This window comes from Poecilia reticulata, linkage group LG16, assembly GCF_000633615.1.
Source record: "Poecilia reticulata strain Guanapo linkage group LG16, Guppy_female_1.0+MT, whole genome shotgun sequence".
In the NCBI taxonomy this organism is placed as follows: domain Eukaryota; kingdom Metazoa; phylum Chordata; class Actinopteri; order Cyprinodontiformes; family Poeciliidae; genus Poecilia; species Poecilia reticulata.
Genome location: NC_024346.1, coordinates 26,656,474 through 26,671,976, shown reverse-complemented (window position 1 = coordinate 26,671,976; position 15,503 = coordinate 26,656,474). Strand labels below are relative to the sequence as shown.

Sequence of the window (15,503 nt, the reverse complement as noted above, 5' to 3'; positions counted from 1 at the left end):
AAAAAGTCAAAAACAAGTTTTACTTACATGTTTATATTGTTGTCTTATGCTGAGACGATGCTAACGGTAGCAGTGAAAGATTTATAAAAAAAAATAAGATTGTGAGGATCTGGAACATGATGCAAAAATATTACAGGGGACTTGCTCAGCAGTAGCAATGTTATCATTAAAAAAAAGTTACCTTTTAACATTGTCCTATAACAGCTCAGAATCACACTGAAAAAAGAGAACAGGTGAATGAGTTGGTCACAAGTAATCAAATTAAGTTAATCTAAGTTACTTTATTGAAGCCATTAAGTTTTCAAGGTAAATAAACGTGAATGAAGTAAGTATGAGAAACTTCTTTCCATTTTGGGGACTGATTCAAACTTTTTTTATTTTTTAAGATGGGTTTATATTCTCTTTTTTCAGTGCATTGTTAGAGTGCAAACTATCCAAAGAAGCTTATCATTGTGAAGCGAGACCTGCATTTGTATTCGGCCCCTCTTTACATTCACACCCTTGAGAGAAGTGATTATGGTTGTATAGAAAGTCCATTTGTGTGTTATTTAACTTCAGCATCAATACAGCTTTTCAGTCAGAATCTCAGAAATGCAATAGAAAAGGAACAAACAGGGGCATACACAGCAAAAACACAATCTTACAAAGTGTTTTTGGTCTAGTTTCTAGTGGAAATATCTCAATATACTTGAAATGAGACAAAACTAACAGATAACCGTTCAGCAAGATACAGGAGCTTGTTTTAAGTCACTAATTCTTAATATTGATGAAAAAGTCCTATTGGCAGATTATTTTACTTATAACATAGGAAAAATGTCTTGTCATGAGTGAATTTTCTGCCAATGACAAAAGTACTTTTTCATCAGTATTAAGGAAATACTTACTTAAAACAAACTCCCATTTCTTGCTGAAAAGCTACCTGAAAGTTAGTTTTGTCTTATTTCAAGCATACAAAGAAATTTGCACAAGAAACTAGAACAGAAATACTTGGTAAGAGTTTTTTTTTTTTTTTGCAGTGTATCAGACAGGCGAAGATGAGTTACAAAAGATGATCTCAAGCTCTGAACAAAGCCTGGAGTACTTTTCAATCCACTGTCTGAAAATGGAAAGTCTTTGACACAAGTGTAACAGCAGACGTTGCCCGTCTACATAAACAGGCTGCTAGTCTAGAAAGCTTCAATCAGAGCAGCAGGATCTCAGGTGGACAAACCTGTTGACAAGACAATCATCAGTCAGGCACTCCACAAATCTGGTCTTTATACAGGACTGCATTTTCCACAAGCAAGCATATGGTAAGGCGCTTAAAACACACCGAGCCCACCATAATGGTGGTGGCGTCCTGCTTTGCTTCTGCATGGCGCTTGAAGGTTGAATTGATGGGAAGATGGATGAAGCTGTGGGTTCCTGAAAGATTAATCCTAAATGCTAACCATCCCAAGCAGCCAGAGCTACATTGGGATGCTTTTAAATCATTTGTGTCCAAAGTGCGTCTTCGGGGACATTTGCGGCCCTTCCGGTGATTCTGTGCTATTCTGTTTGTCCACAATTCAAGAATGGCGTAGAGTTATTTCACCAGTCGTATCAGTCGTATGGTGATACGACTGATAAAAATTCAAGTGGAATTTTCATTGAAAAAAAACAAAAACAAATAAATAAAAAAAAAACGATGCAGGGAAATTAAAATGGTAGTAAAATGGAGAACATAAACCAACAAGAACTATTCATTTTTTAACAACCACATTTTTTTTGCTTTCATTTTGATTTCATAGTTTATGGCAGCACAAGCATCCAGTAACTTTTACTTGAAAGTAGAATTGGGTGCACCCTTTTGTTAAAATAGGAAAAACAAGAGGGTTAAAAAAATGAAAAAGGGGACCCATGTCATGTTTTTGTAAAATAAAACACATCTGAAATGATTTGCGGATAGAAATCAGGCGAGTACGTTTCATTAATTTTACAATATATTGTTTTTGCATTTTTCATAACAAAAGAAGCCAAACGTTTGTGGTCAACAAAAACTTTTAACTTGACATTTGAGGCCCTCTATGCAAAATGTTTCGACACCCTGGTTTAAATGAAATTATATCCGCCAACTAAGATGGTCCAGTCAAAGTCTAGTCCTAAATCCAATTGGAAATCTCAACCCAGATTCTTTTTTTCATTTATGTTCATGATCACTCACCATCCAGCCTGACTTAGTCTGGGTTGATACACAGGGAAAATTGACAAAATATTCAATATTCGTCCAACTTTGTACATCTTTAGTTATTCAATATCCGCAAATGCTGCAGAACATCTGGGAAGATTTTTAATTCATATCTAATATCTAATATTCCACTGAAGCTAAAATTAGATTTTTGCTCCAATTTCAGTAGATAAAAACAAAGAGTATGAGCTTGTATGTTTAGATAAAAACAATAAAATAAAAAAATTTTGCTTATATTCTAGTTTTTGAAACAAGATGTCAGTCAGTAGTTGCAGATTCACTGGAAGGTTGCTATAGGATTCAAATCCAGACCAAAAGCTTTCAGTTTCCGAAGTCGTCTGCTTGTTGAACGCCCAGGTCATATTTTCACGTTCAAGCAGCGGCACGTAGAAAAGGTACATAAAGTGCTTAGTCTCTGTTAAATCAGAAATCAACTCCACTGCATCCAAAAAAACAAAACAAACAAAAAAATCCCGTTCTTTGTGTAATGTTTTTTACATTAAATTGTGTTGAGTGGATTTAATTGACACATTTGTTTGTACTGAGACCACTTGAAAGCGACGCTGTAAACATATCAAATGCACCGCAAAAAAATAAAACAGACCTCTTAAATGACAGTAAAATATTTGTAGCATGGATTTTTCCCTCTGCCGCAACAAAAAAAATATAGATTTTTATTGTTGGAGTATTTTGTTTCAATTATGTCGACACTGAGCGGGACGATTTTCTGTTATTATTAAAACTCGAACGGAGTATAAAAAAAAAACTTTACGGCTCAAGCGGCTCAAAGTGAAAAGCCATTTCTGTTGCTTGACCACCACATCAAGGCTTCTGGGTTTTTCCTTCCAACATGCTCATGGAGTTTTTCTAAGTAGAAAATGAACTGTTATGGAGAAAGTGCTTAATAATCAGTGTGGCACACTGCACAATAAATAAATAAATGAAACAACACTAAAAAAGTCAGCAACGTCAGCTTACAGGGCTTATTTGTCATCAAAAATCCACCAGAAGGAGTGGAACAAACCTAGGAGGTAGACGTAAAGAAAGCAGATCAGTTCTGATCTGACCTGAACAATGTGGTTGGACAAACACTGTAACAACACTGACTCTCGTGGTCAAACTAAGCAGTAAGAAAGAAGATGCTAAAAAGAAATTATTAGCTATCTTCCCTTATGTGAGGAGATCCATCCACCTAAGTTCTCCAACTCCAAAGCAAAGCTGAAAGATATTTTTTATCTTATAGATGGAAAAGACAAACTAAGCTAGCTTCTAAAAGCACCACAGACTTCGCTTGCTAGTGCTAACGGCAAAAACCATGTTAGCTGGGTCTAAACGTGAGAATATGATGTGCATATTTAGTCACCTTTTAGGTCTGGGAGCGGTTTACTGTGACCCAGGGTGTAAAAAAGAAAAAGTCACAGTTTTTTACTGCATCACAACATTGTACGTTACTGTTCCTGTGATGTTGCATGGATAAACGAAGTACCTGTCAATTAAAGTGAAATATTCTGAGCCCACCTTGGAAGTCATCTATTTTCTGAATGAATCAGTAAACAGGTGGAACTGCCGTCATTCAGAGGCACTTCAAGCATTTAGCATGCAGAGGAAAGGGAATCTTCATTAGCACAGACAGAGCATCTGCAGGCTTCAGCATGCCAATAGGAAATGTTTCTGTGGGGCTATAACTATGATATTTGAGTAAAACTTGCCTGAATTTTGTACCAGTTGTGAAAATATGCTGTATTACAGAACTTTAGATAATGTATGGCAGGGCGTGTGTTTTGTGATTTATTTATTTTTTTTTATGTGTGTCAATGTGATTATAGAGTGCGATTACGTTGAGATTGAATTTCTTCCTATTCAATTGAAAGAGAAGACAGGTACACAATAGCCTAGGCTAATTGTCATACAGCAGCAGGAGTACAGCGAAACCTGAGGTGCTATTCAAGTCATCAGTTGAAAATTGCTGTAATTTTTCATATTGCGATGTACATCAGAGGGTTAGAAAAAAAAATCCCAACGTCTTTCCAGTATCGTGCATCGCTGAGAACTAAGCAAAACGTAGCGATTATCATAGGTTACTATTTTAACCATTTATCGTTATGGTTGCCTTACATTTGTAATGCAGGAGCATGTGCTTCCTACCCCGCCCATTAGACACAACAGCCTCTTGACAGGAAAATGTGTTTGCTTAATCTCATTAAGCCCAATTATTAGAAGCAGACGGAATCCTGAATTATAGACGTGTGTACAGTATGATCTGCTTTTGCAAACCGGAGGAACAAATAAGTAAATCGTACAACCTGACTCTTCCCATCTGGGCTAAAACCAAAATAGAAACGGTCCACCTTTGTCCCTTTTAAATTCGGTAGGACTTCAAGATCTTCAGGAAGTTAAGGCTCTGAAATGTGTTCATGTCATTCCATCCCACACTAGCTTGAACAGGGTCGAAAACGACGGCTGAACTCCGGTGGAGGTTGCGGACGCCGTTCCAGAAACGCAGCAGGGAGCTTCGATAGCTTAGTGGTTTGAAGAGCTCCAGAAAGCGGCTGTTCAGCTGCAGCCTTGCGCTGTCCTGTATCTGCCCTTTCTCTTAAGAGGAGCAGGCAGTAAGCCTACACCATCATTTAGCGGGGGGAACAAGTGAGCAAGACAATAAACAATCTTTGTCTCAGTGCCATGAGGAAAGCATATAATTCTGCTGGTGGACGCGATGCTTTCCACATGAGAACGCAGCTCATTTTGATCTGCTGATGCTTCCAAACCTCAGGTTCTCTACTTCTGCTTCGTCACCATATGACAGAAAATGCAGTCATATTGAAGAATTTCTTTTAAAAAAGTGTTATGTTGATGGTCCAATATGTTTCCCTCTGTACTGTACTGTAAGAGCCAACAAAAGACGGTGTGTTTTCTGGATAGTTGCACTGACAGTCTGTGTTATTAGATTTACATACCAGACGTCCTTGGAGAAAGGAGATAGTGCTGTGAGAACAGTTGTCTATACATCCATTTGTTTCATATATCTGGTTATTTCTTGCAAGAAGATCGGGTTTGCTGAGGTTTGGGGGTGTGTGTGAGGTCTGGGGGCTTTGGTTTATCTCCAAGAGTCAGCTGGTGAAAGATGGCATTCACCACGATAACCCCAGGGTTTCATTTCTAGCAATTATTTACTGATCACCTCTAAAGTTAAACAGGTTAAACGTGTTGCCTTACAACTGTTTCCTTTTTGAAGTATAACTATACAACTGACAGCTTTGTAAATAAAACATAAGTGGATAGCTTGCTAAAAATGTCCAACTCTAATAAGAATATGATCATCTGCTTTATCGCCTGTCTCTATTTCTTATGCTTTAGAGTTAAATTCATAAGTACAGAAATGGCTCTGAAGGACTCTTACTAAAAGAACCCTATGAAAAGCTCACATTGGTAAATATCTTCCTCCTAATGTTAAGTTCAGAGGTCTAAATGAAACACAAATTATGCGCAGTTTACCTTGTTAGGGTTTCGGGTTACATGAAGTTGGAATAATTCGTTCAGAATCGTTTTATGGGTGCCGTTAGGCGAGCAGAGGGGAGGAAGTTAGCTTGCCATTGACGTGGGTGGATTTGCCGTGTGATTGTCGGGGGTTTTGACAGCCGAAAGAGCAGTTTGTCACGCTCACTCACTTTAGAGGAGAAAAGAAACCTTCCAGAGATGCAGTTTGGTTTTCTGATTGATATAACTAACGCTATAGCTTCTCTGGACTTGCGTTTGCAGCAAAACCTCCCAATGTGATGTGTGGATGTCAAAGGAACACAGTCCAGATCGGAAACTTGCATTCTTAAAATGGGGTCCCTGACTTTTCAGAGAAAACAAAACTTCACCTCAAAGTCATTGTCTCACTGAATATCTTTCCGATTTTAACTCACTTTAGCCTCTTATAACATTTCAAGGTGGGAACTAGGCACCTGCTGGCCATCTGTGCGTTTCCTTAAAGGATGAAGGCAACGAGGGGTAAGAGGGCTGAAATAAACCTGATGCTTGTATGTCTTTGAGATACCAAGACACAGCTCCATAAAGTCTGATCTACTAAATGTAAGGCCACTCGAGCTTAAAAAAAAAAAATAGTCAAGACACAGAGGCTTGAGGATGTGATGTATTGATGACAGGCTGTCTATATGATCAGTGCAGTTTCAGAGACTCTGGCATGAAAGGTAGGGTTGTTCTTACTCCTTTCAATGAACCAGAAGTGCTGCCAAAACACTCACCTTGCCTAGTTCCCAGTCCTTGCAGATGAGTCCCTCGCAGCGGCAAAAACAAAACAAAACAAGAGTAGAAAATGTTTACTACTCAAACAGAATTAACTGATTCCCACTTACAATGTCTATTTCTAATGAACGTAGGAGGTTTAGCAAATTAGGTGGACATTCACAGTCTGGTCTGACTGCTGATATATAAAAGGTGAGAGATAGCTTATCGAGGGGCTAACTGCTAACATTAGCTGAAAGAATTAGCTGTTAACTACAGAAAAAGCCAATTTAAGAAAATTAGGATACCAAAATCAAGGACGTAGTACCAGTGTACATCCTGCTTACCTTGATAATGATTTTTGCTATTTTTCTCTTTAGTCAACTAAAGGAAACTGTGTAGCATACGTTAGCACCAGTAGTCACGCTATGTCCAAATGTAGCAGAATTTTCCATTAGAGTGTTTTCTACCAAGTCTATCTTTATCTAGCTATAAGCAGTTAAAACATGGATTTATTTCAGGTGAGGTAAGCTAGCTTGTAGCTCACCTGTGTAGCATATATTGGCACAGTTAGTCCCGCTATGTCCTAGTGTAGCAGAATTTGCCATTAGCATGTTTAAAAAATTGTTAAGTCTAACGTTATGTAGCTATAAGTAGTTAAAAATGGATTTATTTCAAGTGAGGTAAGCTAGCTTGTTGATCAAATTATTTTCTGGCGCAACTTTGTCTTTTCAGATGCAAATTAGCAAATGGCGTAATTGACTCCATTTGGAATCAACAATCTGGCTGTGACAGCTTTATAGATAGAGAGGGGTTCTTCATGTGGTTCCTTTACATCAGCAGCAGCTTTGTAGCAGCATTTTGCCCCGTAGCCACGACAAACCAAGGCCCTTATTAAGTCATTGTGTTAAAAAAAAAATAAAAAATTGAGCAGGCTTCCGCGCGGATGATCGTACACCCTGCTTTTTTGTAAATACAATATTTGAGACCCTACAGCGATCCCTTCAGAAGTGGGAACTGTGGATTTGTTGCGTTTCATGTAATGTACACTCTGTGGTTGAAACTGTAAACGACGTGAGTTCATCATGTGCAAAGGACCACCGCTTCTAATGATGTGCGCTCTCCTCTCTACGGTAGAGAAAAGTCTATGTGAAAGCGTTAAAGCCGGTGCCCGTAATCTCCCAGTGGCTGCTTTCTGTGCATCTCTTCTACATGTCTGGGTCACTTTGGTTTTACAGGACGCGCCAAAAGGCATTACATGATTTGCGAGAGGGGGGGAATGCTGCAGAGGGCTGTTGGACATGTGTCAAAATACAGTCTGAATTCATTTGCGCTGGGCTTCTATGTGCAGAAATGAGGAGAGAGGCCACATCAACAACTACAAATGCATTCCACAGCAAACTAAACATTCAGAGCTTACGTTCTCGCCAAATTACGCTAAGATGCAGCGGGGGCAAAGGAAGCCCCTCGCTGAAGTCGAAAAAAAATCAGATCCATACAAATGATAGTTTTTCTTAAAGAAAGTCTGACGACAGATTGATGTAAAGCGCGCTAGACATTATGCCTGTCGTGTGGGACGTGAGTTGGACAGCGCCGCTGCAGACACTGTGAATTGTGGCCTCTTTCCTGACATACCTGTGGCCTGAGCCTCCAAACCTTTCCACAGACACACACACAAAAAGTTAATCTCTCAAGATCAGCACTATAAGAGCTGCTCTCTCTTCACTGTGTGCAGCCATTCCTCCCACCCTCTTCCCCCTGGCCGTACAGTAATTCCAGGATGTGGGATATGCTCAGTTCAGACGGTGTGCGGTCACGTTATCCTCAATCAGCGTGAATTTTGAGATTAACAACCAGCAAAACAAAGCTTTGGCAACGGGGATTGAGCGGGGTTTGGGGGTGCGGGGGGTGCTTCGAGAGCCCGGTTCACAATGAACTTTTGCGCTGTTCGACCGGCGAGTGATCCTGCGACCACACGCCCCGCAACGGTATTTTCTTGTTAGGGAGTAACACTGTCAGAAGTGACAGGAATGAACCCTGGAGAAATAAGCTGGGGAGAGAAGCTTTTCAGCCTCAAGAGTTCCCCGCTTCTGCCAAGTTGGCTTTCCCATCCTGTCAGCGTTGCACACAAAGCTTGGCGAGGGTGGCCGCAGTGAATGCGACCACGTTAATGTGATTGTCAGTTCGCCGTAAACATGTTTAGACTTTGCATTACACAAAAAATAGAATGCTAAAGTCTCAAGGTGTGGTCCGATGGTTACATAATTTCACAGAATGAAAGAGCTGACAAATTAAAATATGAAACATATGGGATGCATTCGGGCTGCAGTCTTACCTGCCGGGTAGTTTTAAGGCAACTATGGGTGAGACGCTGAACTGAACTAAATCGATACAGCTTTAATTGGAAATAATAACATCTCAAAACACTGGACTGACAGCTGAACACGAGACAAAGACTTCCATTTTGAGGACTTCAGGAGCCAGAATGAGGTTTTCCTTCCTCCTTCATGTCTTCCTGAACGGGTGCCGACTACAGATGAACCATCACCAGCAAATGTGATACGCAGAGCTGGGATTGTGTATTCCCAGGACTTGTTGTAGTTGATGGAGTGTCACTTTAAACCTCAACCTTACAGACCAGCAGAAACGCGTTCTGATTAGCACTTAATCTACTAAAGTCATCCATTGCGGCGTCAGGAGTACGAACGAGATTTGGTTGAGCCAACTTGTCTCTCTGAAGCCTTTGCTCTTAAGGCTTAAGATGAATGCGAAAAAAAGAAAGAAAGAAGAAGCCACAGACATTCACTAAGTGATTTTCACCTGATTGCAAACTGTTACTTGCGCTAGACACACTTAGCAGTGCTGGGGCTTTTTTTGAAAGAGAAACCTAATATGCAGATCTATGGCCAGTAAGTGCAGACGTTGCTCTACTCTGCTCTGCTCTGCCTCTTAGGTTTTGTCCAGCGTGCTCCGCAATGTTTTATGGAGCGTTGTGGTAGGTCGCTCAACGTGAGCGCCCGCCCAGGTCCTGCGCATGTGATATTTAAAACTTTGGCCCAGATCGACTCGAGTGTCTTTCGTTTTGGATTTGCCCGAGGACATTTTCCTGTAAATGGGACGCTGAGGAGTTTACATTGAAAGTCGCTCATTGTGGAATGGACCGTCTTTTTACTGGCTCCTTTGTCTTCCGCAGGCGAGCGAGGCCGTGGCCAGAGCCACAGCGGTTTTGAGGGCTTTCATCAGCTGTCTCAGCACAATCATTTAGGAGGCCAGCTCTGACCAGAATTAATGCAATATTCACATCCATAACCAATCATCATCATTTGAATTCTGAGGGGAACCAGAGTTTGCATGAATGACAAATTGTTGAGTTGGACATGTTTACTCTGAGTTAAAGAATATCCTACTGATGTATCTATTATGGGTATTATGGTCTACTTGTGTTGTATTCTGCTGGGCTAGCCCGCCCACAGTTAAATTTTGTCTTTAGTTGTCCCTGTCTGCTAAAAAAAAAAAAAAAAACCCTGAGTAGCTGGGTAATGTCAAAGTCATCAAGAAGTGCGTTCAGATTAATTCGTCTTACCAGTTCGAGCTCTGTTCTGTAACTACCGTTTCACCAAATATAAGAATGCCGTGTCATGATCCGCATTCTTCTTTTTCTTCCCACCTCTGATCCAAGTGATTTAGGAATATTCATCTGCCATTGCCAAGTCCCAACCCAGCACATTATTAAAATCAATTGCATGTACGTGCTTGAAAACTGAGAAGCAGTGCAATCCGCCCCATTTCCTCCCATGATCTACATCTTTTTTTTCTTCTTCTTCTTCTTCTCTAGATTCACTAAGCAGATTGCACTAAATATACACATTAGCCAGACTGCCACTCAAATCTGGCAGATGGAAGCAATGTGCACCTGACAGCTGTCTTTAGGTCTAAAAGTGACCAAAGAAATAGGAAAAAAAAGGAAGTTTTACATTTGGGAGAACTTCACTTCCTGACCTGACGAGGCGTTCTTCAAGACGTTGAGGAAGAACATCGGACTCGAAGACAAACAACTTTGTAATCTAATTTTTATTATTATTATTAAATTAAGAAAAAGACTTTAAGACAAACCAAAAATAATATGGAAAAAAATTTAATCACAGTATGTGACCTACACAAAATGTCATAACTTGTATAATAGTTGGATAAAAAAAAGCAAAGAAAAAAACCACTTGTGCTCAGTTGCATCTTGTTAATTGCCCCATAATTAGCAGGATTGTGGGGCAATTTATTAATTCCCCCATAAAAAAAGGTATTTGATATTGTGGTACATCCTGCACCGGACCACCCACATCACTGTGGTCCCTTGCATCACCCTCACAGGGACAGAGGCGCTCCTCATTGTCCTGCACCCAAATGGCACAAAACAGGCAGATCTAATCAAATATGTTAATATTACGCACATCTTACTAGAGGCCAGAACCAATTTGATCTTTTGCCACATCCTTACAGAAATAATATTCTGTTCCACAAAAAACACTGGACTATTACATATGCAAATTTTCCCACTCAATTTGCACAGCTTTGACTTTTTGAGAACACCAAGAAATTTGCTGTGGCTGAGATTTACCTCAACAGAAATTAATGCCTCATTTAAATGTGGCCAATCTGTGCTAGAGCAGAGAGTCACTTGGGGAAGCCATTTCAGGACAAGTTGTGCATTCACGTCCCGTTTCGGATTAAAAAGCACTCGCAAACTCAGGCTTGAAGCGCCTTTAAATAGTGTTAGTCAGCATGCTTACTCTGTGTTCTCATTGAACTCAGTGTCAACTAGGCATATGTCAATGCAAACAATCATGTGTGAAATGATTATACTTGTTTTTCTTTCCTTACTTTTCCTACAAACTTTGCTTCCAGTGTGATGGTTGTGTTTCAGCTGCTGTTTGCACAACTTTTACTATGTTGACATCTGGAATTGGAGGCCTTATGGCAACACAATCGATCATTCACTGTAAATATTAACGGTAAGGTGGCAATAACTTTGATTAGGATGGAATAATCGAAATTTTTTTAGCTCAACAAAGTCACATCCATGCCCCCAAAAACACAGTTTTGCATACTAAAGCAGGTTTTGCTTGTTAAGATTGTGCTTCTTTCTTTGCATCCAACTAATATAGTATCCAGTACACCAGCATCCGGGATCAAATTCTGGTGTTCGCCATTAAATAAAGCCTTGATCAAGACCCCAAGGCAATATTTACCATTGAGTTTTAACCTCCTGAATCCTCAATGCTCTTTCTACAAAGAATGAGGCACTGACGTTACATGATGTCCAATAATGTGAAATTATTTAAGTACGTTATGCCTCTTTTTAACCCTCCCATAATCTTTAGAGATGGGGTCATTTAGACCACACAGGTTTTTTACTCTGTGCGCAGTCCGGTGGGATCGCACTGACCCCACATGTGCCTTTACGAGTTTTTTGTTTCATTTGTAGTTTCGGGAATTGACGGTCTGACGGGACAACCTCCCGCTTCCCCGCTGTCTGACCGTGACATTTGTCATCAGCTAAGACCGCGAGAGGGTTAGTGTATCCAGCTGTTTTGTTGCTCACTGACAAACATTTGCGACTATAGCTGAAAGATTTCAGTGTGAACATTAAACACATGTTTTTTATTGAAGCATTTCACAGTCACACTGGAGGGGTTATGGCTGATATTGTCTCATTTATCATTCTTCTTCCTCTTTTACAGCTAGCTATGGAGCTTACCCCATCTGTAAAGGCTGCTCAGTGTGCTCCAGGGATAACGGCTGCGTGAACTGCCAGCCCAAACTCTTCCTGTTCTTGCGAAGGGAGAGGATGAGGCAGTACGGCGAGTGTCTTCACGACTGTCCAGCCGGATACTACGGCATGCGCAGCCCTGAAATCAACATGTGCTCCAGTAAGGACCCCCACCCTTCACCCCAAACTCTTCCTTCACCTTCAATCCCACCATGCAGACCTCGACTACACCCCCACTTTGGTTTCCCCCATTTTCCCACAGTGTTTGATTTACTGTCAATTATCAAGAGGAGACACACATACCTCACAATTTGAATGGTTTGTCTGTCTGCGCAGGTTGACGTTAGTGAAGCTTGATCTTAACATCGCGTCCCTCAGGATGAGCCTGCTGTTTCTCATCCGTCTGTAACACCATCCTAACCCTTTAATGCAAAACATGCCCAAGTTATGAGGCTGTCTAAAGGTACAGAAATCCAGGAGACGTCATAAATAACGCACTATTCTGAAAAAACAGCCTCACTTCAGTTTGTGCTTCTTTGCCACGATGCTATCTCAGATCATCAAATAAATGTTAATAGTAGGAAAATTACGATTTTTAATGATGATTTCATTAAATAAGATAAAAAGTTATTCAAATTAACCCGTGTGAAAAATAACTAATTGACTCATGTTAAATCATAAACGAACTATCAAAGATATGACAAATTTAGTTTTCACCACTGAGTGCATGATGACACACCTGAGAGGTCTTAGAAGAGCTCAGAAAAACAGTTCACTATGACTTTCACTTCCCTTTGGCTGTGATCGGATTAAAGAAAGAGGCCCCTCCCCCCAAAAAATATTAGCAACCATTTCACAGTTCAAAGGCTAAGGCCGCAACTGACCAAAAACCAATATTTTATTTGCCAAAAAAACATTTTCATGAGCCAAAGGCAAAAATGTTTTTGCCGACAGACGAGACATCAGTGGAAAACAGGTGAAGGAACTAATGAATTTAAAACAAGCATGAACTCTTTCGCGTGGAAAAGGATTTACGAGGAAGACTAAATGTAGTTTTCATTGCCTCAGTTTTATTTACTGTTTCCGAGATGAAAGCATTTTCCATATTTTGGCAATCGTCACTCTTTTGTTGGAGACTTTTTTTATGGCATGCAAAACACTTTTGTTCTCCAGCTTTAAGAGAGGCCACACCTTTGGTCTCCGTGGCTCCGAGGAATTTCTGGTTTACAGTTAATGAAAAATCCAAACAATAACACTGACAAATCAAAATGTTCTCAAGCGCAGTTGTTAAAGAATAACACTCAAATCCAATTAATGAAAAGTACCTTTCTCCTCCTTGTGTAGCACCCTGATCTCATAACCTTATGTTAACATTGATTATGCTCGGAGAGACGGAGAGGGACTTTGTAGGTTTATGCAGAGCCTGAGGTGTTGGCTGAGTGTTTCGTATGAAAACAGTGAGAAACTTGAAGCTTTTTGGTTCCCTGAGCCAAACTTCTGACAGACGCACTAAAAACGTATCCCCAACGGAGGGTATCTGAACCTTAAGGCTGAAATATATGAACATGTAGCAACTCCTGAGACAGAAAAGCACTACATTCTGCTTATCCTATCACAGCTGACCTAGAAACAAATCAATATTTTATGATAATTCTATCTGCAAAAATGAAACACAAGTTAAAGAAAAAAATATATAAGTAATTTACCTTAAGTGAGAGATAAAATAGGCTACGTCACCATTCGTTGAAAATGCGATAAAAGTAGAATTTAATGCCATTAACCCTACCGAAGTTGCGAGAGGCATGCTCAACAGTTTTGTTCTTTCACCTTCCCAATAATTTAATTTACTATTTGGGAACTGCCTGTAAGATTTCAGCTGCTCCTTTAGGTTTCGTGTCCGGTCTTGAATAGATGGCCGGTCTAAATAAAGTTCAGAGTTCAAGTTCTGTCAACAACCAAAATCAAGAAAAAATAATTTTCTTGACAAAATAAGATAATCATAGTCCTGCCAGAAAGGCATAATGGCATATTGTTTCAACATAGTTTTTTTTTTTTTTTGGGGGGGGGGTGCAACAGTTCTGCATTTTGCAGATTTTTCTGTTTCAGAGCGACTTCTTTAAAAAATGATCACTGAGAAGCTTCTGTGGAACTTACTGACAGTCTGAGGAGGCAATTCAGTCATTTGAATCAGATGTGTTGGAGTTGGGACAGATCGAAGCGCCTGCCCACGCCAACACGAATAGCTTGCAAAAAGAGATTTTTCTGCTTCGCTTTAACACCAAAAAACAGTCTTGGGTGAGAAAAGCAGATTTTTATTAAAATTTTTTTCAAAATCAGAATGCTCATTGTACATATTAAACATTCCCACATTTTTTAATCTCTCTAAAATACACAATAGTAGGCAATAAAGAATATATATTTTTTCCAAGTAACTTCATCCAGACTTGAAAAACCAGTAAGCGGTGGGTTTTTGTCCAGACACACGTCTGTTTGCTAAATCAGCACCACAGCTCCCGTCCAGTTTTATTAATACTTAGCATATTAGAAGGAACGTCCTATGCTCCTCAGACATTATAAACTGTTGTCGTTTCTTACTTAACTGAAAGAGAAAGACATCTTGTTCTTGGGTAATAAAAGCGATTTTATTTACGTCAACTGAAGCATGGAGAACCACTGTATTCCCATCGTGTTTGAATTTTGACCAGCAGTTTCTGATGCTTGGCTGGATAATCTGGACCCTTTGCCTTACACAGCGCTGTTAGAGCAGCATCTTGTATTGTCACGTAGCATTAGATCTCAGGACGAGGCTCACTTTGATGCGATCGCTGCTTCACTCAGTGCTCTTTAATCCAGTTTTGGATTTGGCCTTCTTCCTCAGCTGCTCTCCATGTGTCATCTTTTGTTTTGTTTTTTTTAAATGAAACAATTCAAGTCCAGTCTCCATGAACTGATATTTTATTGGTTTAGATGTAAAATTATGTTGTTGTTTTTTTCTTGAGCTGGTCCAGCTAACTGGTTCCCAATGGCTCAAATATGCTTCCAACAAACGACAGTGAGAAATTAATGGCCGTTGCAGTGAGAGCCGCCTTTGGTTTCTGCAAGGGCCCGGAGCTCGGTGTTACGACTCTGTTGTCATGAGCTTTTTAAACATGACTTCTAGAAATCACTGAAGGAGCAGCAGCTGCTTGTTATTACCCCAGAGTTTGTCTGTGTGATCTTATCTCATTCAAGATTTTTTTTTTCTTGTGGACTCCCTGACTAAAGAAAAACAAAAGCTAGACAAGGATAAGGTCTACACACTCAGCC

The 15,503-nt window shown here is 40.0% G+C and overlaps 1 protein-coding gene across 2 annotated transcripts in view; it reads left to right on the top strand.

The window, feature by feature from the left end:
• Nucleotides 1-15,503, top strand: part of rspo2 (R-spondin 2) — a 75,894-nt gene that overhangs the window by 22,266 nt on the left and 38,125 nt on the right. Inside the window, exons 2-3 of one of the 2 annotated variants that reach the window (XM_017309656.1) lie at nucleotides 11,913-11,999; nucleotides 12,169-12,357. In XM_017309656.1, the coding sequence (XP_017165145.1) occupies nucleotides 11,913-11,999; nucleotides 12,169-12,357 (276 nt within the window). The remainder of the gene's footprint in view (nucleotides 1-11,912; nucleotides 12,000-12,168; nucleotides 12,358-15,503) is intronic. The other variant, XM_008431947.2, reaches the window with a different exon arrangement.